The 24,599-nt window shown below is 39.5% G+C and overlaps 2 protein-coding genes across 7 annotated transcripts; one reads left to right on the top strand and one right to left on the bottom strand.

Moving 5' to 3' along the window:
• Positions 1-820: 820 nt before the first annotated feature.
• Positions 821-6,795, top strand: Clec4e (C-type lectin domain family 4, member E). 3 transcript variants are annotated; one of them, NM_001005897.2, is given in 6 exon segments: positions 952-1,032; positions 1,708-1,803; positions 4,049-4,138; positions 4,211-4,362; positions 4,950-5,065; positions 5,920-6,108. In NM_001005897.2, coding segments are annotated over 6 exon segments (648 nt in total). In that variant the 5' UTR covers positions 952-995; the 3' UTR covers positions 6,077-6,108.
• A 5,612-nt stretch (positions 6,796-12,407) lies between these two features.
• On the bottom strand, positions 12,408-24,208 carry Clec4d (C-type lectin domain family 4, member D). Of its 4 annotated transcripts, NM_001003707.2 has the most exon segments (7): positions 14,391-14,547; positions 14,627-15,087; positions 16,786-16,901; positions 18,284-18,435; positions 19,466-19,570; positions 21,403-21,495; positions 23,994-24,202. In NM_001003707.2, coding segments are annotated over 6 exon segments (657 nt in total). In that variant the 5' UTR covers positions 24,022-24,202; the 3' UTR covers positions 14,391-14,547; positions 14,627-14,924.
• Positions 24,209-24,599: the final 391 nt, after the last annotated feature.

The raw sequence follows: 24,599 nt of genomic DNA, 5'->3' as shown, positions 1-24,599 counted from the left end.
ATATTGTAGCACAAAGGAAATCTGACTCATCCAGCACGGGGATTACCAAGTCATATGTGTATCACTTCTGTCTCCTAACGCTCACATCCTTAAGACAGCTGATACTAAGGTGACTTTTACAGACACTAAAGAGTCTTTAGGAAACTTGTGGGAAGTTTAGGAAAGACATCCTATATCAAGCTCACACTCCAGGGAAGCCCTGAGTTCTAATGTCTAACTAAAATTGCTTCTTCTGACACTCAAATCTGTTCCTCCTCTAAAATTTCCCAATAGAATTAAAGTACTTAATGAGTCCTTAGACATTGTGTGTCAGTTTAAGAAACTGAATTGACTCACAAAGTCATGTGAGACTGATCTATGAAACAATCTGGTGGATAGCACCTTGGTAAAAAAGAGTCAGTGAGTCCACACAGTTAGCATCTAAGAGTTGGTAAAGGAAAAGGAACAGAAGACCAAAAGAAAGCATTTATTGCTAACTTGTAAATATGCACATTTTGTGCCCAGCTGTGTGCTGGTTGTAAATAGAGACTCTCAGCCTCCTGTCTGTGAAGAAATGTGTGCTTGACACAGACAACAAAACAAAACAAAATGAAAACAACCAGAATACAAAATGTGTTTCCACAAAGGAAAATTGGGACCAAGTTAGACTTTGAGAAAAGCAAGGCATTTACCAACCAAAATAACAGAATTGTTTTGAAGCCTCTCTGCCATTCCTCTTAATGTTTACCATATACTTCATCATTTCCTCTTTTGTGGTCTGGAGTGAGAAGTGGCGTGGTATCCAATAAACTCCTTGTCCTTGTGCAAGAGAGGAAATTCTGACTTAATTGCACATCTGTAGAGTACGTTAGCATACTGTTCTATCCAAGTCTGTTAGGCTTGAACTTTTTTTTTTTTTTTAGGCTTGAACTTTTAAAAAGAGAGCAAAGGATTCACCTTTTGAGACCCACTTTTCAGGGGCTCTTTCTAAACTGAGACGAGAAGGAAAGGGAAGAATGAATTCAACCAAATCGCCTGCATCACACCACACAGGTATGACCTGCAAGTCTTTCTTTGCTTGTTTAGCTCTCCGATTAGAAGTTTGCTAAGGGTTAGGGTGATGGAAAAGCCCGTAGTGAGGTGGAAAAAAACAGAAGAGAGGAGAGGTCAGAACTCTTTCTGAGGAGTCCAGAAGAAGGAGTGGGGATGGGGAGGCAGAGCCTGCCTGTTCACTGTTTCTACCTTCCGTGATACTCTGAGTGTCTTTGAACAAGTCCTTCACTTCTGTGGAATTTACTCTAATTGTCTGTAAAATGTATGTTGGGGATAAGGAATGTTTTGTCTAATTTACAAAAAGCTTAAAATTGAGATGCTGAGAAGAGGCTAGAAAAGCAAAGAGAGAACATGAGGTAAGATGAGAAGAGAAGAAAGGGCAGAAGCATGGAGGGAAGGCCTTAAAGTGCAGAAGCTTTTTTAAACGGGGGAAGTAGAAAGGAAAAGCTCAGTGCTTCTTATGGTGTGGTTTCGAGGCTAGCAGCCCCCCAGAAACAGATGCTTCCACACAACTCTCCTGAATTGTTAGCTCGGGGGATGAAGACCAGCAACCTTCAGAGGGCACGGATGTGTGGGCAAGCATGGGGACTAGAAGGAGTAAAGGTAGAGTCAATTCAAACTTCTTTTGCGTAGCTCTTTGGGAAGATCTAGTGTATTTTCTCTTTCTTCCTACAGAGAGAGAATGCTTCAAAAACTCCCAAGTGCTTTCATGGACGATGGCTGGGGCCTCCATCCTGTTTCTCAGTGTCTGTTTCATCACCAGATGTGTTGGTGGGTTCTGAAGATCAAAGTCACACTTGTTTCTCCATAGCAAACACTAGCAGTAGAAACTTGCTTGGTGCATCACTTTTTGTATAAAGAGGCCTTTTGTTTTTGTTTTCACAAAGTTTTGTGTATGCTATATTTTATTTTCCTTGGCCATTTTTGTTGTTTAACAGTTTCATACATGTATGTGATGTTTTCCAATTACTCATTCTCTCACACTCCCTCTTATGTCCCTCCCTTAAGGATCAATCCCACCTGGTCCCTTTACCAATTTCATGACTTTTAGTTTGGTTTTGTGATCCATTTAGTTTAACATGGGTCATCTGTGCAATCACTGGAGAAGTGCATCCATTGGAAGATGATAGGGTCACTCAGAGTACACAATTGAAGGGAGCACTTTCCCTACTCCCTGAACTTATCAATAGGAAATACTCCAACAGAGGATCTGCACTCCTCCAACCACATCTGAGAATGAATGGACACATTCTTTGGCAAACCCACTAAGCCACTGTTGGTTTCGGATTATAATAGCTGTGTCCTATCCAGAAGATGACGTTTCTCAACTATCTCCTAATAGTCAGGCTTTTACATCCTTTCCCTCTTCTGCAGTGTACCAGGGCCATGAAGTGGGTGATTAATATCTGGTTTAGAGATGAACACTATCCATCATTTGTTCTCAGCACCTTGTGAGGTCCTGTGCTTCTGCATCCTCTGTCAGTCACCAGAATGACAGCATGGTCTATCAGGCTGAATTCTGTTTGTCTGTCTATGGATATAAACACAAATACATAAACAGCAACTTGGCACTATATTAATTTTTGTTTCTGGGTTCCACGTCTCCCCTCGAGGTGTCCCGATGCTGCTGGTATGCTGGCTTGGAGAGGGCAGAGCAAAGTCCTGAAAGTGTGGGGTCCACAGTCTGCCTCTTCCCTTGGAGCTGTCAGTCGCTGCTACAGGCTGGGCTGAAAGATTGAAACAAGATACCAGTCTGGTTGGAATCAAGTGGGGTGTGTGTGTGTGTGTTCTCTAAGAATCTTAGTGTTGCGGCTCTTTTAAGTGGAGGCCTTCTCTGACATCTTTAATGAAGCAACTCTCTGAGATGATCTTAGCTTGTTAGTATTTCTTTTGTTGTGGGGGGAGAGGTTTGAACGCATACACTTGATTCAGGGCATGAGACTATCCAGGGAGGGAAAAGGTCATTGGCTGAAAGCTAAGGCTACTGAGATACCTCATTTTCATGGAGAGGTGTTCTAGGTGCTAGGTTCATGAACTACCCGGCTAGGGGGTTGCCTGATTATGTGCTCTAAAGCAGACATGGAAAGAGGGAAGGAGCTGGTTTTACTCCTGCCCCTCTCAAGTTCTCAGATTTCCTTATGTCGGACTATGTTCTACCTCACCAGTTCCATACCGGTTCCTCTTGCAGCATGGTCTGCATGCCCCACATTAGTTTAGCTGAGTGGTTCTCAACCTTCCTAATGCTGCGACACTTTAAAATAGTTTCTCATGTTATGGTGACCCTAAATGTAAAATTACCTAGTTACTACTTCATAACTGTAATTTGGATACTGTTATGAATAGAAATGAAAATAAATATCTGATATTCAAGATATCTGATATGCAACCACCAAAGGGGTCAAGACCCACAAGTTGAGAACCACTGATTAAGATGAGCAATGGTATTCAAAGACTCAGTGAGGGTCTGCGATGTTCCCTGCTGTGGAGTTTTTGACCAGATGGATAATATCTTTTTATTTCACTTTTCTCCGTATCTGTCCTCAAGTTCTAGGCTATTTCCTAAGCCAAAAACTCAACTATAACTGAATTTCAGTCATCTCTAATTATTTTTGCAGTGCATATTTTCCATTCTCTTGGTGCTCTGGAGTTCTCCTTCTCAGAACACTATCATTAGATTAGCCTTCTCTTTGAAAAGTTAACCTACAGCTAAGATACCTGGTCAGGACAAAGAACACAACAATTTTTTATGGATTGAAGGTTTAGATGGTTAGATATAGCTCAGAAAGGACTGCAAACATGTATCAGAAAAATAGCTTATTCTTTTTATGTGAGGAAAGCCATTAAATGTGAATTACTCTTTCTTTGAGGAAGGGCATCCCAGTGTGGAGGGGAGGATGTTTGGTGAGGAAATATTGTGACCACTGTTGGCTATTTTGTTATGAGGGCAAAACAAAGGGCAAGGGCTTCAGCACTGAAAAGGACCCAAAGCATTAACTACATTCCTTTCCTCTTACAGTAACATATCACAGTTTTCAAATTTATGGGCAGAAGAAGTTACAGCCACATAAAACTATTAAGGAGCTTTCCTGCTACCTTGAAGCATCAGGTATAACTCTCTGGAACACACAGTATCAGTAGCAAAGTTTCTGGGCATTGTCTGAAGCCTTTCTCCTCCTAGGTTCAGTCAAGAATTGCTGCCCTTTGAACTGGAAACATTTTCAGTCTAGTTGCTACTTTTTCTCTACAACCACCTTATCCTGGCTATCAAGTCTAAAGAATTGCTCAGACATGGGGGCTCACCTGGTGGTTATCAACACATGGGAAGAGCAGGTAATTGGCCAACAGGCATCTCAGTGCTGATGCCTGCCATGTTCTCTACAGATTATGTCCACTGGAACCTGTGATGTTTGATCTGCTACTGTTGCCAATGGTGTGGCAGTCTCTGTCACTGTCTCTTGGCTTATTCACAGGAGGAGTTTCCATATTAACTGTAATGGGGGAGGGGTAAGAAGCTAACCCTAGACTATTTTGTTGGTGGATACTTTGTATGAATGAGGGCAAACATCTAACACAGGTTGTCTTCAGGCTTATTACTTCCTCATAATAAATAGATACATCATATGTGGTTGCCATTAAAAATAGAGAAACATTGGATGGATTACTTAGAATGTCCTAGAACTTAAGAGCGTCTTCATCTGTTGAATTTTCTTACTTGTAGTTTCTCACAATAAAAAAAAATTAGGAGATAGCCTTCAGTAATCTTACATTTTTAAGCATGCTTATCTGTCAGGTTTAGTCTCAATTCTGCTTCACCTCTTCTAAAAACGAATTATTTTTAACATTTTTTCAGAATGAAAATACCTGATTTCATCTACTAATTATCATTATTATTCTTATTAATTGTATGTCTTCCTTAGGAATTCCTTTTTCGCACAAAACCCAGAAAGAAAGAGTTTTACATTGGACTGACAGACCAGGTTGTGGAGGGTCAGTGGCGATGGGTGGATGATACACCTTTCACAGAGTCCCTGAGGTAAGTACTGCTCTGCAGGAAAATTATCACATGGGATAATCCTAAAGTGAAAGCATACTGAGGGAAATTCTCAGGTTGGCTTTTGTTACAATGATGCAAGTTCAGGTCCATCACTGGTGATACTGAATGCATGCAAGAAGAAGAAACTGGTAGGTACAGGTCTTAGCTTTCCCATTCCCTATGATTGCCAAAGGAATAAAAGAGAAATGTTAGGTGAAAATTATAAGGAACTGAAGAACCATTGACTTACAATGCAGATTTTTAAAAGGGTAAAAATGGAGTTATGCCCTAAAATAGAAATAATGGAAAAAATAATAACTTGGAAAAAACAGAATATTCTTATGTTCCTGTTCTTTTTCCCCTTAATAATGGTCTGCGTCATTGGAACACCATACTTTAAGAGTTTCCAGTTGGTTTCCATTATTTCTTTTTGTTGAAATCACATAATTCAATAAAGCAGCAGCTGTGAATTCAGGGACTTAGCTGCCCTGAAATCTGAGAAGATGTGACTCACTGTACAGGAAGGGTGACCCAGGAAAACACAGACTCTAGCAGAGCACAGAGAGTGAGAGTGGTGTGAGGAAGAAGGGCAGAAGCAGCACATCTGCCAGGCCAGCAATCCTCACCATGGTGCCTTTTTCTGGGTTCAAATCCATGGATCTGCATAAGAGCATGGAAATACAGTAAGATCCCACCAGCTGATAGCATAGGTAAATGAGTTTTCTTCACTGATAAAATGGAGATTATAAATCCCATCTCCCAAAATGATAGTAAAATAACAACTATGTAAGTTGCTTACTATATTGAGCCTCCTGTTTCTGAAATTTAAGATCTCTTGTGTTTTGCCTCCACAGCTTCTGGGATGCTGGAGAGCCCAATAACATAGTTTTTGTGGAGGACTGTGCCACCATGAGGGACTCTTCAAACCCCAGGAAGAACTGGAATGATGTATCCTGTTTCTTCAGTATGCCTTGGATTTGTGAGATGCCAGAAATAAGTCCTTTGGACTAGGTGCAAGGGAACACAGAAGACATGGTTTACATGCACAAGGAAGAACAAAAGTGAAGGTAACAACACCCAAAATCCAACACAAGAAAATGGCTGTCAGGCATCAGAAAGGCCACATATGTATGTGTTATTATGAAATAAGTAAAATGAGTTTTTTTCCATGGCTAAAAATCCACAGAATCATCTGACGTTCTCGCCATAACCTGAAAGTTCTCCTTTCAGAATATACAAAGCAATTCTCTAATAAATGCAGCAAGACAAAAGGGAACCTCCTTTTCACATCTGTCTTCCCCAAGGGAATTGATATGAAGGGAGAGGTAGAGACCAAGTACTGAGTCCAGCAAAGAAGACATCTGTAGAAAGAGACTTTGGATGGTCACCATGTCATCCCATTTATTCTCCATCCTTGGGACAAGCTTAGCTCCTCATGCCATTGATGCATAGATCACTTCAATGTTCTCCAACAGTGAGAAAGATGCATCTTTGAGTCTTGAAACTTATCTGCTGCTTGGAAGAAAGGCATGGCCTTCATCCTATCTTCATATGGAGAAGCCAGACAAACTTTAGCTCCTAACAAACTGTGATACAGCCCACTCTTCCTGGACCCCCATTTTCTCTGTGTTCTCTTCTATCAACTGGATTTCACCTGTAGCTGTATCTACCGCTCAAGTAGAACCAGAGTTCAAAGTAAAATTATCCTTTATAAATTCAGTTTCACATTTTTCTGTCTCAGGACTTTGCATTTATTGCCTGACATTCTGTCAATATAGACCACGTTTCTTTCAGACAGTCCTAAAGGGACCTTCAGCAGCATTCACACACTGCAATAAACATATATGCTTGAGTAGGGAAATTAAACAAATTAAACTGATATATTAGCATTCTTCACATGCATTTCTAGTAGACTTTCTAACAATCTGATTTTGAAATTGATAGCCTGTTAAATACAAAGAAATCTTATGACCATGCATTTGACTTTTCATTTTTAAAATATTTTTGTTTGAAAAGTTCATGCATTTATATAATTCACTTTTGATGAACCCGTCCTTATTCTCCTCACTACAATCTGCCCTGTTCACCTCACTGTTTTTCCCTGACAATTTCATGTGCTTCTTTTGGTTTTAAACCTATTATGTCCACTCAGTGCTTCCTGAATGCACTTGGGTATAAGACTTTCTACTGGAACATAGATAGCGTCTCAGAAACCACATCCCACACTCCACCTGTTCCAGCAGCCAGAAATTACCAACTGACAATCTTCAACTGGAGGTGGAATTTCATGAGTTTCATGCCATTCATGTTGGAATTTGGGATGTTTTCCATTGCTTTTATTATACTGAGATATGTCCCCCGTGTCCCTAGAATCTCTAGGAGTTTTATTAAAGGTTCTGGATTGCATCAAAGGGCCCACAAAGAAATCACACAAACCATGTGGTTTCTGTCCTTGGATTTATGTATGTGATTGATTACATTCATTGACTTGTATATATTGTGACATCCCTCCATCTCTAGGATGAAGCTGATGTGACTGTGACAGGCGACCTTTTGGATGTTTCCACTTTTCTATTGCTGTGATGACACATAGGCCAAAAGAAGCTTGGGCAGGGAAAAGTTTATTTTACCTTAACATAAATTGCCGATTCAGAAAATTGGAGATAGGGGGATCATCGAGTTGAAACATCAAGAATGTAGTGTTTTGTACATTAGGTTACAGAAAAACAACTTTAGTCACAAAAATAGGGTAATAAGCCAGTCATATTCACAAACGACAGATACCTGAAAAATGACACCATTAAAATTTAAATACAACATTCAATGGCCCAACATTTAGTCAGTGGCCCAAAGATTAGTCACTTTACTACTTTTAGTAAAAATTATACATGCTCATTATGAAAATTTTCTATGGAGTGCAAAGATGCATGAATGAAAAAGTTCTCCAGTTAGAGAAATACTTAGCACGAACATTAAATATCATCCCAGAAAACCATGTGTGAATTTTGATTGGTGCAAATGGTGCTGTTCCATAATATGACATCTCAGGAAGTCAGAAAGTAGCAAATGCAAGGTGGTTATGCCTGCTTTCTATCTGCCTTTCTTCCCTAATGGGAGCCATAACCCTCAGCCCTGCCCCTTTATCCCACCAAGACTCTCAGTTTTCAGAGCTCTCAGAAACTAAACTACAAAACCAAAGAGTACATCTGGAGCAACTCATGTCTCCAGCCGCATATGTAGGAAAGGATCGTCTTGTTGGGCATCAATGGGAGGAGAGGCCCTTGGTGCTGTGAATGTTAGATGCCCCAGTATAGGGGAATGCCCAGATAGAGAGGCAGGAGGGAGTGGGAAAATGGATGGGGAAGCACACTCATGGAGACAGAGGGTGGGAAATGGGATAGGGAATTTCTGGAAGGGAAATCAGGAAGGGAGATAACATATGCTCATGGATTGGCAGGATTAATATAGTAAAATGACCATTTTGCCAAAAGCAATCTACAGATTCAATGCAATCCCCATCAAAATTCCTGCTCAATTCTTCATAGAGTTAGCGCAATTTGCAAATTCATCTGGAATAACAAAAAACCCAGAATATCAAAAACTATCCTCAACAATAAAAGAACTTCTGGGAAAATCACCATACCTGACCTCAAGCTGTATTACAGAGCAATACAGATTTAAAAATTCACGTGTGGTATTGGTACACAGACAGGCAGGAGTGGAACAGACTTGAAGACCCAGAAATGAACCCACACACCTATGGTAACTTAATCTTTGATAAAGGAGCTAAAACCATCCAATCGAAAAAAAGAGCATTTTCAACAAATGGTGCTGTTTCAACTACAGGTCAGGATATAGAAGAATGCTAATCAATCCATTCTTATCACACTGTACAAAGTTTAAGTCCAAGTGGATCAAGAACCTCCACATAAAACCAGATACATTCAACTTAATAGAAGAAAAAGTGGAGAAGAGACTCAAACACATGGGCACTGGGGAAAATTTCCTGAACAGAACACCAATAGCTTATGCTCTAATATCAAGAATCAAAAATGGGGTCTCATAAAATTGCAAAGCTTCTGTAAGGCAAAGGACACTGTCGTTAGGACAAAATAGCAACCAACAGATTGGGAAAAGATCTTTACCAATTGTACATCCCATAGAGGGCTAATATCCAATATATACAAAGAACTCAAGAAGTTAGACTCCAGAGAGTCAAATAACCCTATTAAAATGGGGTACAGAGCTAAACAAAGAATTCTCAGCTGAGGAATTTCAAATGTCTGAGAAGTACCTAAAGTAATGTTCAACATCCTTAGTCATCAGGAAAATGCAAATCAAAACATCCCTGAGATTCCACCTCAAACCAGTCATAATGGATAAGATCAAACACTCAGGTGACAACAAATGTTGGTGATGATGTGGAGAAAGAGGAGCAATCTTCATTGTTGGTGGGATTTCAAGCTGGTACAACCACTTCAGGATTTAGTCTAGAGGTTCCTCAGAAAATGGGACATTGCACTACCTGAGGACCCAGCTATATCACTCCTAGGCATATACCCAAATGACGCTCCAACATATAACAAGGACATGTGCTCCACTCTGTTCATAGAAGCCTTATTTATAATAGCTAGAAGCTGGAAAGAACCCAGATGCCCTTCAACAGAGGAATGGACACTGATAATGTGGTTCATCTACACAATGGAATACTATTCAGCTATCAAAAACAATGACTTCATGAAATTCATAGGCAAATTGTTGGAAATAGAAAATGTCATCCTGAGTGAGGTAACCCAATCACAGAAATAATGCATGGTATGCACTCATTGATTAGTGAATATTAGCCCAAAATCTCTAATTTCCCAAGATACAATTTATAGGCCACATGAAGTTCAAGAAGGATGACCAAAGTATGGATGCTTCACTCCTTCTTAAAAGCAATCATAGGAAGAGATTTGGATACAAAGTTTGGGACAAAGAAAAAACGTGTGATCATCCAGAGCCTGCCCCACCTGGAGATATATATATATACAGCCACCAAATCCACACAATATTGATGAGGCCAAGAAGTGCTGGCTGACAGGAGCCTGATACAGCTGTTTCCTGAGATGCTCAGCCCAAGCATGACAAATACAAAGGCAAATGCTAGCAGTCAACCATTGAACTGAGAATGGGGTCCCCATTGGAGGAGTTAGAGAAAGAATTGAAGGAGATGAAGGGGCTTTCAGCCCCATAAGAACAATACCAACCAACCAGAGCTCCCAGGGACTAAACCGCTACCCAAAGAATACATGTGGACAGACCCATGGTTCCAGCTGCATATGTAGTAGAGGATGGCCTTGTTGGGCACCAGTGGGTGGAGAAGCCCTTGGTCCTGCCAAGACTGGACCCCTCAGAGTAGGGGAATTTCAGGGTGGGGAGGTGGGAAGGGGGTGGTTGGAAGGGGGAACACCCTCATAGAAGGTGGAAGGGGAGGGGCGATGGGATAGGGGGCTTATGGAGGGGAAACCAGAAAAGTGAATAACATTTGAAATGTAAATAAAAAGTATCCAATAAGAAATATACTATTTTAATATGTAATTAAACATCATGGAGATATTACCCAAAAGAAAGCAAACAAAACAAAACAAACAAACAAACAAACAAACAAAACCATGTCTACTAAAGATTTCTTTCCAAAGTGACTGTTTTCTCTTGACAGTATTTAATGATGTAAAAAACAAGTTTGAGGTTTGATACCTATATTTGTCTGTTCCCGTGAAGAATTGAAATACTTTAAAACAAGGATAATGTAGTTAAGTGATCTATCAATAGAATTCATTTCCTTCAGTAGAATTAAAAGCGAAAAAAAAAGAAATGGAGATAAAGAATATATCCAATAAAAATGGGGGGAAAAGCCATATTTCAAGGGATCTACCCCTGAAAGAAGACTGCATGGTGCTTACAAGTTCCCCTACTTCATTAGCAGTGGACATGCTTTATTTCCTAAATTGCACATTTTTGCCCCCCTCCAGAATTATCCACCTCTTTTTCAGACTTAGCAAGACATGGTTTTCCACTTCTTTATATCTGAATAACCTTATGTCTTGTGAAAATAAATATATTTGTGTATGCCTTTGTCTTATATCTATCCTCTAGATACATGAATTCAGATTGTCATTAAATAATGTATCAATCTTACATGGAAGTAATTCTGCAAAAATTAGTATAACAGTGACAAAAATGCCAAGCCACGAATCAAATCAAAGTGTTTTGCAAATATATTAGTAGGAAAACTCTGTATTCCTGTTGTAGCAAAGTAGGGGAAATCCTGGGACAGGTTTTATCTGATGACACTCTCAGCTTCAGAGGATAGCAATCTGTCCTCAAGAATTCATCCATAGCCTTTTCATCTAGGGGTGAAAAGTATGCTTCCCTCCCTTAAAACTGTAAGCATTAGATAAGACTGATGGGGAAAAACCTCTAAAGGAGTTTGCGTAGGTCCATGTATGGGAATGAGTGCCTTAAATAGCGGCATATGTCTTGAAATTCTACTTAGTTTCTGCTGTAACAGTTTGCAAGGGTCAGGTCTTAAGTTGAGGTCTCTGGTCCATTTGAAACTGGTTTTTTGCAGAGTGAGAGATACATGTCTAGTTTCATTTTTCTACTCATGTACTCGTGTATGGAATTCTAAAGAAAAATGTTTAAAATACAGAAGAAAATCTTAGAAACAAAACCAGATGGTTGGAATTACTCTGAAAAGGCACTAGAGCATGAGACTTCCTTAAGGAAGAGACTTCTCTCAGTTCTCTCCTTTCTCTTTTTCCTGTTTGATGGCTTCATACATTTATATAATTATACAAGGTTTTTATAATTATATATGATTTTATATATAATTTCATATATAATTATAAAGTGATTTTATCCACTTTCACACACCCTTTTCCCTCCTCTTATTCCCCTTCCTCTCCATCTAGTATCCTTCGCAATTAGTTCTTCCCCCACTCTTGTGTCTTCTTCCTGTGTGTGACCCACTGAGCTGACTGAGTGTCTTGTTCGAGTGTGGGTGGGAGGTTAGTTTCTGCAGCAGAAGCAGCTAGTGGCTGAAATAGCCATGCTGTCCAACTCCTCCTACATATTTTCACATTCACTCATTGCCTTTGCTTTGTGTTTTTATTAATGTGTCTATTATTTACATTTTAACACATATATGTATTGATTTCCTATCAGTTAAATGTGGGAATGGGAAGATCTGCTGTCTTCATCCAGGTAGGAGGCTGGGAGTCCAAGGGATAGCAAGGGTCCTGGGGATTGATCATTCTTAGCAGCAAGAAACAGATTGTAGACAGACTTGCAAAATCAATGAAGGAAATCATGGAGGGTTATATTTTATTGACTACTGGATTTCATCATAGACAGGTGTATAATTTGTACATCAAAATGGATAATATTAAATATATAAATCCCACTAATACATAAAATTATTTCAATTTGTCTTGAGTGTTATGATTTAATTAGTATTTTCAACCCAATGTGAAGTTACTTAGTTCCACTTCTTTTAAAGATACCATCTTTAATGAGAACACACACAAAACACATGTCACACTGTCACACTGAACCAAACCTTAATGTTCTACATTTAACCCAGAAAGTCGTTAACAAACTTGCAGAGTAGTTGTTGCCTTTCAATATAGGGAAGGAAAAGAAAGGTTAAAGAGTTGTTGCTTGGAAATTCTCAGCTCAGAGATAGGAAATATTAGCAAATCAAATTTCAAGCAAAACCAGAACAGTACTTTTCTTTTAAATGTTTATTTAATTTCCTTGTGTGTGTGTGTGTGTGTGTGTGTGTGTGTACATTTGTGTACTGTATATGCAGAAGAAGTTGTTGTGTTGTGTAGTCCAGAAGAGTCAAATACCCCAGAGTTGGTGCTGTAGGCCACTATGATGTAGGTACTGGGAATCAAACTCAGGTCCTCTGGAAGAAGAGCAAGCAATGGTAACCACTGATCTATCTCTATAGCCCCCAGTAGGCTTTCTCATGGTATGTCATAACTAATAGTATAAACATTCTAATTGTAGTGTAGCGGGAAATATTAAAAAGGCACCATCTCACACTAACGCTGGCTACTCTCTGGCCCTAGCAGTCTCTCCACCTCTATGGAGCAAGCTTCATGCAGCAACCGCTCATCTTGTGGTTCTCTTACAGGTAACTGCCATGCCAGCCCCCTGCTTCCAAATTCCCACAGCTAGTTAGGGTGCACTTCTCACAAACCCACACTTTGTCATCGTACCTTTTTCTCTGGAAGCCAATTGATATTTGTAAGCTATTCTAAGTTATAAATCCTCTGGAAGCAGGTCCAAGCACATGAACCAGGGCTTCTGCTACCTACATTTTGGCCTCCATGCTCATCTTTCGTCCCCAAACTGAGTATCTTTTCTCCTCTTCCCCTCTTCCTCTCTCCAACCCAAAAGTCCTGTCTCTTGCCCAGTGATTGGCTCCTTGAAATCTTTATTCATTAGGGGAATGTTCTGCCACATTGGAGGTTGCTAATGCAGTGACATTCCTACCAATAGTACAGTTCTTAAACATTGGAACAATTTTTTAAAAAAAATTGAAATGTGCTCTCTTTATGATTCAAAATGAAAACTACAATAGAGTAGAACTTCAAATAATTAACAAAATTGAGTCCTTAGCCAAGCCAAAAGGCCAGCTTATTGCCACTAATTTACTGTAAGTAGAATGGAGATGGGGTTCATCTCCAGGAAAAGGTAGATGTGAACTATAGTTCTGATTGTCATGAAAAAGCAATACGAATGGGAGCTCTTCAGCTTCCCGGGACTTTGTTTCCTCAGCTAAAACGGGGTTGAAAAAAGCGCATTACAAAGAAGTTAGGTCATCATGAAACTACCTGCTTTGACCCAACAGCTAGGATGGAGAAAGAAGAAAATTGCTAAAAGGTCTATTTGCTTCTTTTCTTCTTGTGCAATACCATCACTGAAGCCTATTTTACACTGTTTTCCTGCGAGATCTTCAGGAACTATTTAAATGTGAAAGTAAAATATCAATCAATAAAATTGTTAAAATTTTAAACTGAGATTTAGGCTAAAATGGGACCCTTTTCTCCTACTGGGTTGCTTCATCCAGCCTTGATATGAGGGTTTGCGCCTAGCTTATTGTAATTTATTATGCTGTATTCAGCAGATATTCCTGGAAGCCGTGCCCTATTCTGAAGGGAAATGAGGAGGGTGGATCTGAAACAGAGGTAGTAGAGAGGACTGGGAAGAATAGATGGAATCTGTGGTCACAATGTAATGTATGAGAGAAGAATAAAATGTCACTACCATGTTGTCTGCTGTAAGTTTGGATTTTAAGAGGTAATAATTAAGACAAGAGAAAAATGAAAAAAGATTACAAACCTAATCCTTTCATTAAATATAAAACAAAAACATACCAACTGAAAAATAAATTCTTAAAATACTCTCAAGGAAGCAACAATTAAAACCTGAATCCCTTGCCTAGCAAGCGCAAGGCCCTGGGTTCGGTCCCCAGCTCCGAAAAAAAAAAAAAAAGAAAAAAAAAACCTGAATCCCATAGGATGATGGTCATTCTCTCTACCAAAACACCACACAGAACCTTACTATCTTAAACATATGTGTGCACATGCTGGTGTGTACACACATACACACACACACGAGAGAAAGAGGGGGGAGAAAGGGAGTGCAAACCACACTATGTACATTGAATTAAATTTAAACAAAAATAATGATGAACATCCTCGTGGTTAACTATGCTCTATGACCCAATGTGTTCTCTATTTCTATGACACATACACTTTCCCTGAGTCTGATAGGTTTGTCTTCTCCATCCCCATCATAAGGATCACTTCGAGGGATTCCAATCAAATGTTGCTCCAGGTAACTTACAAATCCTTCCCATCTCAAAGTGACAAGGAAAATCATTCCAGACCCATTTATCTTGGTCATAAACAAGGACAACACAGTCTTCTTCCATAGAGTCCTTGGGTTCCCCAACTTTCCAGAATCTGAAAGAGAAGCAGAACCCTGAGATAGGATTTTATCCCAAGATAATCCAGAGATGCAGAGCAAATAGAACATGTGCGCAAAACAAAGTTACGATCTGCACTGCAAGAGTCATCAGCCGTATGTGGCTATTGAGCATTTGAAGCATGACTTCCTTAACACATAAAAATCAGTAGTCTTCCTATATACAATGTGAAACACACAAAGAAGCCAGGGAGACAATGCCATTCACAATAGCCCTCGTTGCTTTAACCAAAGAAATTGGAATAAGTCCAATGAAGCAAGTAAACTTCTCATGAAATGAAAACTTTAAAACACTAACAAGGAAATGAAAAATGCCACAAGATGAAAAGGTCTCCCTTTCATAGTATGTAAGTAGTCATCCCAACAGAAGTGATCACAGACTCAACTCAACCCCCATTAAAATTCTAAGGCAATTCTTACAGAAATTGAAAAGGCAAACTTAAATGTACTTTAATTAAAATTTTAAATTTAAATTTAAATTAAACATGTATGCCCCAGGACAATCACACAATCCTGAAGAGTTTAAAAAACTGGAGGTATCATCACCTCAGATTTCAAACTATACTACAGAGAATGCTTTAAAACAAAATATAACAAAAAACTAATACAAACTGTCAAGGCACTGGCATAAAAACGGGCCTGTGACTCAATGGAATAGCATCAAGAATACATACATAAGTCACTATTCATACATCTACCCAATCTTTCCCAGTGAGGCCAACAGTGAAAATAGCAGAAAAGACAGCATTTCCCCATATGGTGCCAGCAAAACTGGATAGCCATGTGCAAAAATAATGAAACATTATTCCCTTTCACTTTGCACAAGACCCAATTCCAAGTGAATCAAGGACCTCAGATAAAATCTGATACCCTGAATTTCACAGAGGAAAAATTAAGAAAAACTCTTGAACTTATTGGCACAAGGAAGGACTTCCTGAACAATGGAAATGGCACTAAGGCCAATAACTATTAAATGGGACCTGTGGAAATAGAAAATGTCTATATAACAAAGAACACCATATTTCAAGGGAAGAGGCAGCCTCCATGAGGGGAAAGGACATTTATCAGCTATATGTCTGGCAGAGGATTAGGATCTAGAACATCCAAAGAAGTTAAGGGTAAAAAGGTAAACATGAGGAAAACAAATGAGTATTGGGACTAAGCAAAAGATGAAATACAAATGGCAGAGAAACATTTTTAAAATGCTTAATATTCTTTGCCATAGGGCAATGCAGAGTAAAACTACTTTTAGATTATTTTTTATCTTGTCCCAGTCAGAATGCCTAAGATCTAAACAAACAAATACTGGCAAGTGCAGGCCTTCATGTGGAGAAAGGAGAATGCTTGTCCAGTCAAGGTACAAAGGAGAGTCTAAAGAGTGCTCATCTTTAAATGGCACATATGTATTACATCCCTTTCCTAAGAAGCCCGAGGATCTTGATGAAAAATGTGTTAGAGCTAGAGGAGAGGGATGACTACAAGGAAATAGTGTCCTCCAGAAACAACATGACAGCTGCATGACTGCATAAACATGCACTAACGTGCAAATTCAAAGTAAATTAGATCCCAGCATGGAGAGTGGAGGTGGTCACCAAGTCCCATCTCTAGCCATAAGTTGTTCTTGCCACCCATCTCATGTTTGCCTATAAATGCCTTACCCCCACCAATATACTCACACCACGTTCGGGTTGAATGGCGTCTTGTCCACCCATTGCCATTGACCTTCCACCTTCTCATAAGAAAGTCCCAAGAAATAGGAAAATTGTTCATCCAAAAGTTGAGTCACAAAATCCTGCATACCAAATATACATTTTTTTTAGCAAATTCACATTCGTAATGTCCATTAGGCTAAGGAGAAAAGACGGCAATGAGATCACAGGCTAAGCATAAACATCATGAAATCAGACAAGTCGGTCTTCAAATCTGCTTAGTGTGGTAGGGGGAGCTTTAACCTCACCAAACCCTGAGTCTTCTGACTGCTACATATGATCCCTGTAAAAGTGAAGTGAGATTGTAATGGACTTTGTATTAGGAAAAGCATAGTTGAAAAATGAACAAGTTGATTTGAAAAAAGGGGGGAAAGGAAAAACTGGGAGAGGAAGAAAATGTTGTCCAGGCTGATAAGAAAGTTTAAGGAACAACATTAGAAACCCAAGAAATTTCTCCACTATGAAGAGATTTAGAGCAACAGAATAACTAATGGTCCTAGGTAACTTTTTATTTGTTGGATATTTTTTATTTACACTTCAAATGTTATCCCCTTTACCAGTTTCCCATCCATAAACCCTCTATCCCATCCTCTCTCCCCATTCTTCTATGAGGGTGTTGCCCCACCCATCCCTTCCTGCTTACCCACCCTGACATTACCCTACACTGGGGGGGTCCAGCCTTGGCAGGACGAAGGGCTTCTCCTTCCATTGATGCCCAACAAGGCCACCCTCTGCTTCATAGGCAGCTGGAGCCATGGGTCTGTCCATGTGTAGCCTTTGGATGGTGGTTTAGTCCTTGGGAGCTCTTGTTAGTATTGCTGTTCTCATGGGGTTGCAAATCCCTTCAGCTCCCTCAATCATTTGTCTAACTCCTCCAATGGGTATCCCATTCTCAGTTCAATGGTTGACTTCAAGCATCTGCCTCTGTATTTGTCATGTTCTGGCACAGCCTCTCAGGAGACAGCTCTATCAGGCTCCTATCAGCATGCACTTCTTGGCATCGGCTATATTGTCTGGGTTTGGTAGCTGTATGTATATGGGCTGGATCCTAGTTAACTTTAACTGTCTACTTGACACAGCCTAGAATTACCTGAGAAGGGAATATCAGTTAAGAGATATCTAAATCAGATTGGCTTTTGGGTACGTCTACATAGAATTGTGTGTACTGTTAATTGATGTAGGAGGGCTCAGCCCACTGTGGGCAGCACCATTCCTTAGGCAGGTAGTCCTGGACTGGAAAGAAACTAAGCTAAATATGAGTCTTTGAGTGGGTCAGAAAGCAGTGTTCCTCCTTGGTTTCTGTTTCAAGTTCCTGCATGAATTTCTGCTCTGAATTCCCTCAGTGATAGACTCTAAGTTGTGAGCTTAAATGAACTCTTCCCCCTTTAAAGTTATTTTGGTTATGGTGCTTGTCACAGCAACAGAAGGAAACCAGAGCATCAGGATGTACTAAGCTAATGCATACCTGTTCTGCTTCTGTGTTGATGGTCACCAGATGACTGCTCATCCCCGAGCAGTTCCTCTCACTCTCATGCCAGGTCTGGTTGTCATTAAGAGCAAAGTAACAGTTAGACTGGAATGCTCTCCAGCTAACAGGACAGCAGGTCCAGGTACCTCCTCAGGTGAGAATTGAAATAGATGTTAGTTACCAAACAGCATTTACCTTCTGAAAGGTGTACAGTCATCTTCTTCAAGCATTACCCAAGAAGTTATTCAGTGTCCCTACATGCATTTTGCTTTCATATTTAAAATATTTCCAAAGCTAGCAGTGTGACTCAATGGTAAAGCACATTCCTCGAATGTGAAGAGTCCTGAATTTGATATTTATCAAAGAAAGAAAAGTATTGAGAAATGTGGTGGAGGTAAATTAAATTAAGCAGAATGTTCGTATAACAAAGCCTTTTACAAGATATTTTATTTGTAAAGAAAGCAAAGGCTGTAAAACTCGAGCGTTTCTTAATTCTTCCTAACCTTATAGATTCCAGAATATAAGTAAACAGGCATCTCAGAAAGAAGAAACTGTCCTCATGCTATATCTGAGTCAAGGAAAAAATTGAGTGAAGTTCATGTTATTTTTCAGATGACAAAAATACCCATGATCTAAGGGTAGTAACTAAAGCCTGAAATCTAAGCTCTTTGGAGACAGAAGCAAGAACAGCTCTAATTCCAGACCAGGCCAGTCCAGGGTACATAGTGAGACCTTGTCTCAAGAAAAAGAAAAAACAAAAACAGAAACAAAAAAAAAACAAAAACAAAAACAAAAAACCAAGTTCTGTTGATGTGGAGCAATTGTCTAGCACATAAAAGGTCCTGCATTTGATACCCAGCAACACACACACACACACACACACACACACACACACACACACACACACACACACACACACTCACATGCACACACACATGCACGCACACACGTGTGCACACACACTCACATGCACACACACACGTGTGCACACACACACTCACATGCACACACACATGCATGCATACACACAAACATTAATAATGTGTTGCAGCATTTGACTAAATCATGAGAAACTACTCTGTTCTAGTTGACTGATTTTCATTCTTGCAGCCAGTTCTCATTCCTACAGATGCTCTTTAAAGGCTGGATGGAAGCAAATAAAGAGGTTTCCTCTACTACCTGTAGCTCCAGGCTGTGGCTCCTCTAGGATGCATGTTAGCCTTGTGTGGTAGTCTGAGAACTTCAATGCGCTTCCTCTCTTCCAGAGTAAGAAGTAATGAGTCACTGTCAGCAAGAAAAGCAGTTTTCCTTTGCTATGTAGCCACCAATTTAGAAAAGTGGGCTGACCTCCCCACCTTTCTATTTCCCTCACAGTTAAGGTCCCCACACCCATTTTCTTTCCTATGCCATTTCATAATCCCAGGCAAATTCAACGAAAGCTAACAATTTATGATCATATTGCCTGTGATTTACATTAGAACTTTTGGAATCTTTTAGGTGAACACTATTTTCAGTTTATTGCGCCAAGATTTGTCCAAGAGTGGGAATTCTGGTAAACTGTGGGCTAGTTCCACAATGTTTTGTGGACGTCACAAGTTTAGTGATACTTCTACTTTGAAATATAATCAAGTATTGAAAAGTAAAAAAGAAAACTATAAGTGTACAGGTTAGTAATTAGTGTAATGTGGACAGTCCTAGAAAAGACTTCCAAGTTCAAAACACAGAATATTATCAACAGCACAGGTAGCCATCATACACAAGTCTGACCATTCTTCCATTTTGTGGTTTTTAGTGCTTTGCTTTAGTTTCAGGTTAGAACACAAAAATCAGAATGACTTTTGTTCAAATTTTCTGTGAATGGACTCAGATGCCCTGAATCCTTTGGTGCTGTCTTATGCCCAGAACTGTTTCTGAAGCAATATTGCTGCTTATAGCCATAGTCCATCCATTTTCATAACTGGACAATGACCTATTGTCTTCATGGAGTCAATGCCCTGATCTCTTTACTTCTGCTGCTTTCATGGCTTCCAGTGTTAGGCTGCTGTGAACTGTGTTCATCCGAGCATCTTTGACCTAAGGATCTTTGCATCCTAAGGAGAAGTACACATTTCTGTAAGGTGGGCATGCGTGTCTCGCAGTGGGATAGTCGGTGTTTGTGTGCATGCGTGGTAAATGGGGTACATGGAAAAGCTTTGCAAACAGATTTCCTACTCTGGGCTCCCTCCTGCATGTAAACATCTCGGGTCCAAGTTTCCTGCACTTTTGTCATCAGACGCTGTGTATTCTGAGTCAGTCCCATCCTGGTGTTTCTGCAATGGTGACTCACTGTGAATTGCAGTTTTACTTCCCTAACAACCAATGAGGTTGACACTGTGTGTGTGTGTGTGCTATGTTTTCCTTTTCTGCAGTGCCTACGTAAGACTCTCCATTTTTTATTTTATTGCTGACTTCCTTCCAATTGTTTTGACATATTAATATACATTTCACCCATCAATGTAGTACAAATATTCTATCTTACAGATTTCTGTTTTCACTATAGCAGGTTGTTGTTTGCACGTGGTATGATGCAAGAACTCAAATTCCACTTATTAAATATGATCACTGAAGACTACAACTTTAATTCAACAAAATGCTCCTTTCCCCATAACTGTGCAATAACCCCCTCAATATTAGATTAGAAATATATAATTCAGAGTCTATCCCACCACCATTTTTTTCTTTCCTCTAACCTATTTGTCTTATGCCTACAACACACTAATTGAGTCAGAGCCTCATCTTGTAGCCTGATGTCAGAAAGAACAAGATTTTCTATGATATTAGTGGTGTCAATGGCTTCATGGATACACATTTGTTCCCAATCTTGATGGGACACATTTAATGCTTAGAGCTCTTAAATGTCAGTTATACCTCAACAAAGTGATTTTTTTTGGAAGGAAACAGAGTAGTCTCATAAAATTTTTTAAAAAGAAATCAAACACCTAGCTCTGATAGTAAGCCTAAGACGGTGAATGTGTTGTATGTGGATAAGCTGAGGAAAAGCGAGGCTTCGAGAACACATGTTGAAAATTTGGGGGGAAGATCATTCAAAAGGAGCTTCACTCTGGCTAATAGCTTACCCACACAAGTTGAGATAAAGCAAGCACTGAGGAACGAGATGGAAACAACAGCACAAACCCAAGGGATCCGCCGGGGATGCAGGGCACCTTTTGCTAAGACAAAAAGGGAAATAGGTTAGTCTCCTCTCTGCCATAAGAGGAGGGGCGTCAAGATTGTCAAGGAGCAGTCTAAATATGACAGTGTGTAAAGTGTTTTAGGAGTTCAGGAGACTTAAATATTTCCTGTGAATAAACCAACATTATAGCCTGCTAGTGAATAATAACATGAAAAATATAAACTTGTTTTTATAAATATTGTTTTTTATAAACAGGTATTTATAAACAGAACATCAGAATACAAAAAGTCATAAAAAATCAAAGCTTCTATATAACATAGTGTAACACACACATTGTACGCACACACACATGCACACACACACACACACACACACACACACACACACACACTCAAGTGCGTGAAGAAAGCCCTTATTGTAATATCATTATTGCATACATATGGTTTCTAAAATAAATTAAAACACTGAGCAAAATTATGAGCAGTCATTTTTTACTGCATTATTTATTTATTTACTTATTTTTTATATTTTTGTGATTTATTTTTAATTAATCATCCCTGTCATTTACATTTCAAATGGTATCCCCCTTCTAGGTTACCCCTTCACAACCACCCCATCCCATCTGCCCTTTCCTCCCTCTCCTTTGCCTCTTTGAGGGTGCTCCCCTATCCACTCACCCACACCCTCCCAAATTCTGTAGCATCACCCTATGCTGGGGCATCAAATCTCCACAGGACCAAAGCCCCCCCCACCTCACTGATGTCGGGCAAGGCCGTCCTCTGCTACATATGTAGCTGGAGCCATGGATCCCTCCCTGTACACTCTTTGGTTGGTGGTCTGGTCCCTGGGTGCACAGGGTGGTCTGGCTAGTGAGCAATAAGTTTAATCTGTTGAAATTGTAAGAGACCATCAAACAAATGAAAGTATGCATTATCCAATAACTATGACCTAAAATATTGTGGCAAGATTTTTCATATCTATTGAAAAGGTAAATTGAAAGCATGCAGTGTTGACTTGGCTGAGAGAAAGTACACAACGAGGGGATAGATGGCTGTGTTGCTGAGAGTAGCAAGGGGGAAAAAGCCTAAAAAGCAACAATGAGCACAATTATTCATTCATAGCTCTGTGTGTGTGTGTGTGTGTGTGTGAGAGAGAGAGAGAGAGAGAGAGAGAGAGAGAGAGAGAGAGTGAGTGAGAGAGAGAGAGAGAGAGAACAAACGAAAATTCAACCAAAACAAACAAAACCAAAACAAAACAACCAGGTTTTCTGATATAGTGTGGTCCTGGTGAAGTTAGCTATAGCAGACTGATGAGATTAAGCAAGATTTAAATTGCAAGCATAGTTTACCGTTTTTCCAATATATTTATTGTTAGAACATCCTTTATTTATTCTCTGATAATTTCATACATCTAAGCACTGTACCTTGATCATATGTATCCCTAAGCTCTGCCTCTCATTTCACCCTCCTTCTCCCATACCCAGGCATCCCTGACGCATTCCCACTTCCCCTTTCATTTTCTCTCCTTTGTTGCCTTGTCTCTGTAATCCACTGAGTCCACTAAGTGCTATCTGCTGGAATGCTGACTGATTGTGTTGGTTTAATCTTGTGCCAAGTCCTGTGCTGGGGACCACAGTTGCTCGGAGTTCATAGCTATAGTGGCCATGTCATATCCAGCAGATGCATCAATAGCTTGCTTATAATAACATAATATAATTACTATAACCAAGTATTGTTTAATAGTCTCACAGTGCAGATCCAGTAGCATCCTTTAAATCAATCAGGAGACCAGAGAGAGACTCTGGTGCACTATGAGCCTATAACTATGTGTCCTATATATTATTTCTCTCCCTTCCTGTCAAAGGAATCTTCCAAAGTATTTAATTCTCATTTTTATCTCATTTCTTTTAAAATATACTTTATCTCCCCTCCTGCTTCTATCTGATTTTAGTATCTCTTTTCCTTGGTCTTAGAATACGTTATACCGCTTACTAGGATTCAGTCATGTCCTTTCCTTGATTTTTAGAATGTTATACAGATTATTGGGATCAAGGCCGTCATCATTGTGTTGTCATCCTTCCCATCTTAAATCTTTGCACTGCCATTAATTCACATTTTAAAGTCATCATCACAAATACTTCAACTAGGTAAATGTAAAAAGGTCTGAGCATGATCACACATCAATTATCAACTCAGACCTCAAAAGTTGGAGGGAAGGAAATCAAGTTTGAGGCAATCCCAGGCTGCACAGAAAATTCAAGACTAGCCTGTGCTACTAACAAGACTTTATCTTGAAGAAGGAGTAAAGGGAAGAAGAAGAGAATGAGGAGAAAAATGAGGAGAAGGAAGAGGAGGAGCAGAGAAAGAGGAACAAGAGAGGAGAAATAGAACAGAAGGGAGGGAAGGATGGAGATATATATATATATATATATATATATACATATATATATATATATATATATGACAGAGAGAGAGAGAGAGAGAGAGAGAGAGAGAGAGAGAGAGAGAGAGAGAGAGAGAGAATAGAGAAACTCACATTTCATTTGGGATTCTTCCAGCCACATTATGTATGTCTATATGTCAGGAGATTCCAGGCTCCTCTTTACTTCTTGTCCAGGGTGTATATTTCCATCACAGGTGTCTCTTCAGAAACATTTAAGACTGGACACCAATATATCTGGCTTATTTTGCTAAGACCAGTAAGTGCAAGATCAGTAAGTACAAGAAAGCTAAGTGAAAAAAGAAGAAATCTTAGAAAAAGGAGTTTCCTCTAATGTACTCCAACAGATGGAGCAAAGAGGAAAAGGAAATTGAGAAAGCAACCCCAGAACAGTCAGTAGAAACTTCCAGAAGTGTGTCATGTAAGATTTCTCAATGTGTTTTTGTTACTCATATGTCATGTTTTCAAAGGTAGTTTGAGGTAAACTAAGGCTTAGAAAGTTCTCTAGCTCAATGAGATGTGTCCAGGTGCAATGAACACAGTTTTTAAAAGATTTTGTGCACATGGTCCATGAAGAGACATGAAATCCTTTGCTTTAGAACTGAGGAAGAGATCAGTGAAGCTGTTGATTAGATTTCTCAGGAAAGAGAAAATAGGCATTTTAAGACAAAGGAAAAAGGGTTGTATGATAGACGGCATTGT

Source organism: Rattus norvegicus, chromosome 4 (genome assembly GCF_021556685.1).
Source record: "Rattus norvegicus strain SHRSP/BbbUtx chromosome 4, alternate assembly SHRSP_T2T, whole genome shotgun sequence".
NCBI classification, from domain to species: domain Eukaryota; kingdom Metazoa; phylum Chordata; class Mammalia; order Rodentia; family Muridae; genus Rattus; species Rattus norvegicus.
Note: the sequence above shows the minus strand (reverse complement) of the source record. Positions and strands in the feature narration are given on the sequence as shown.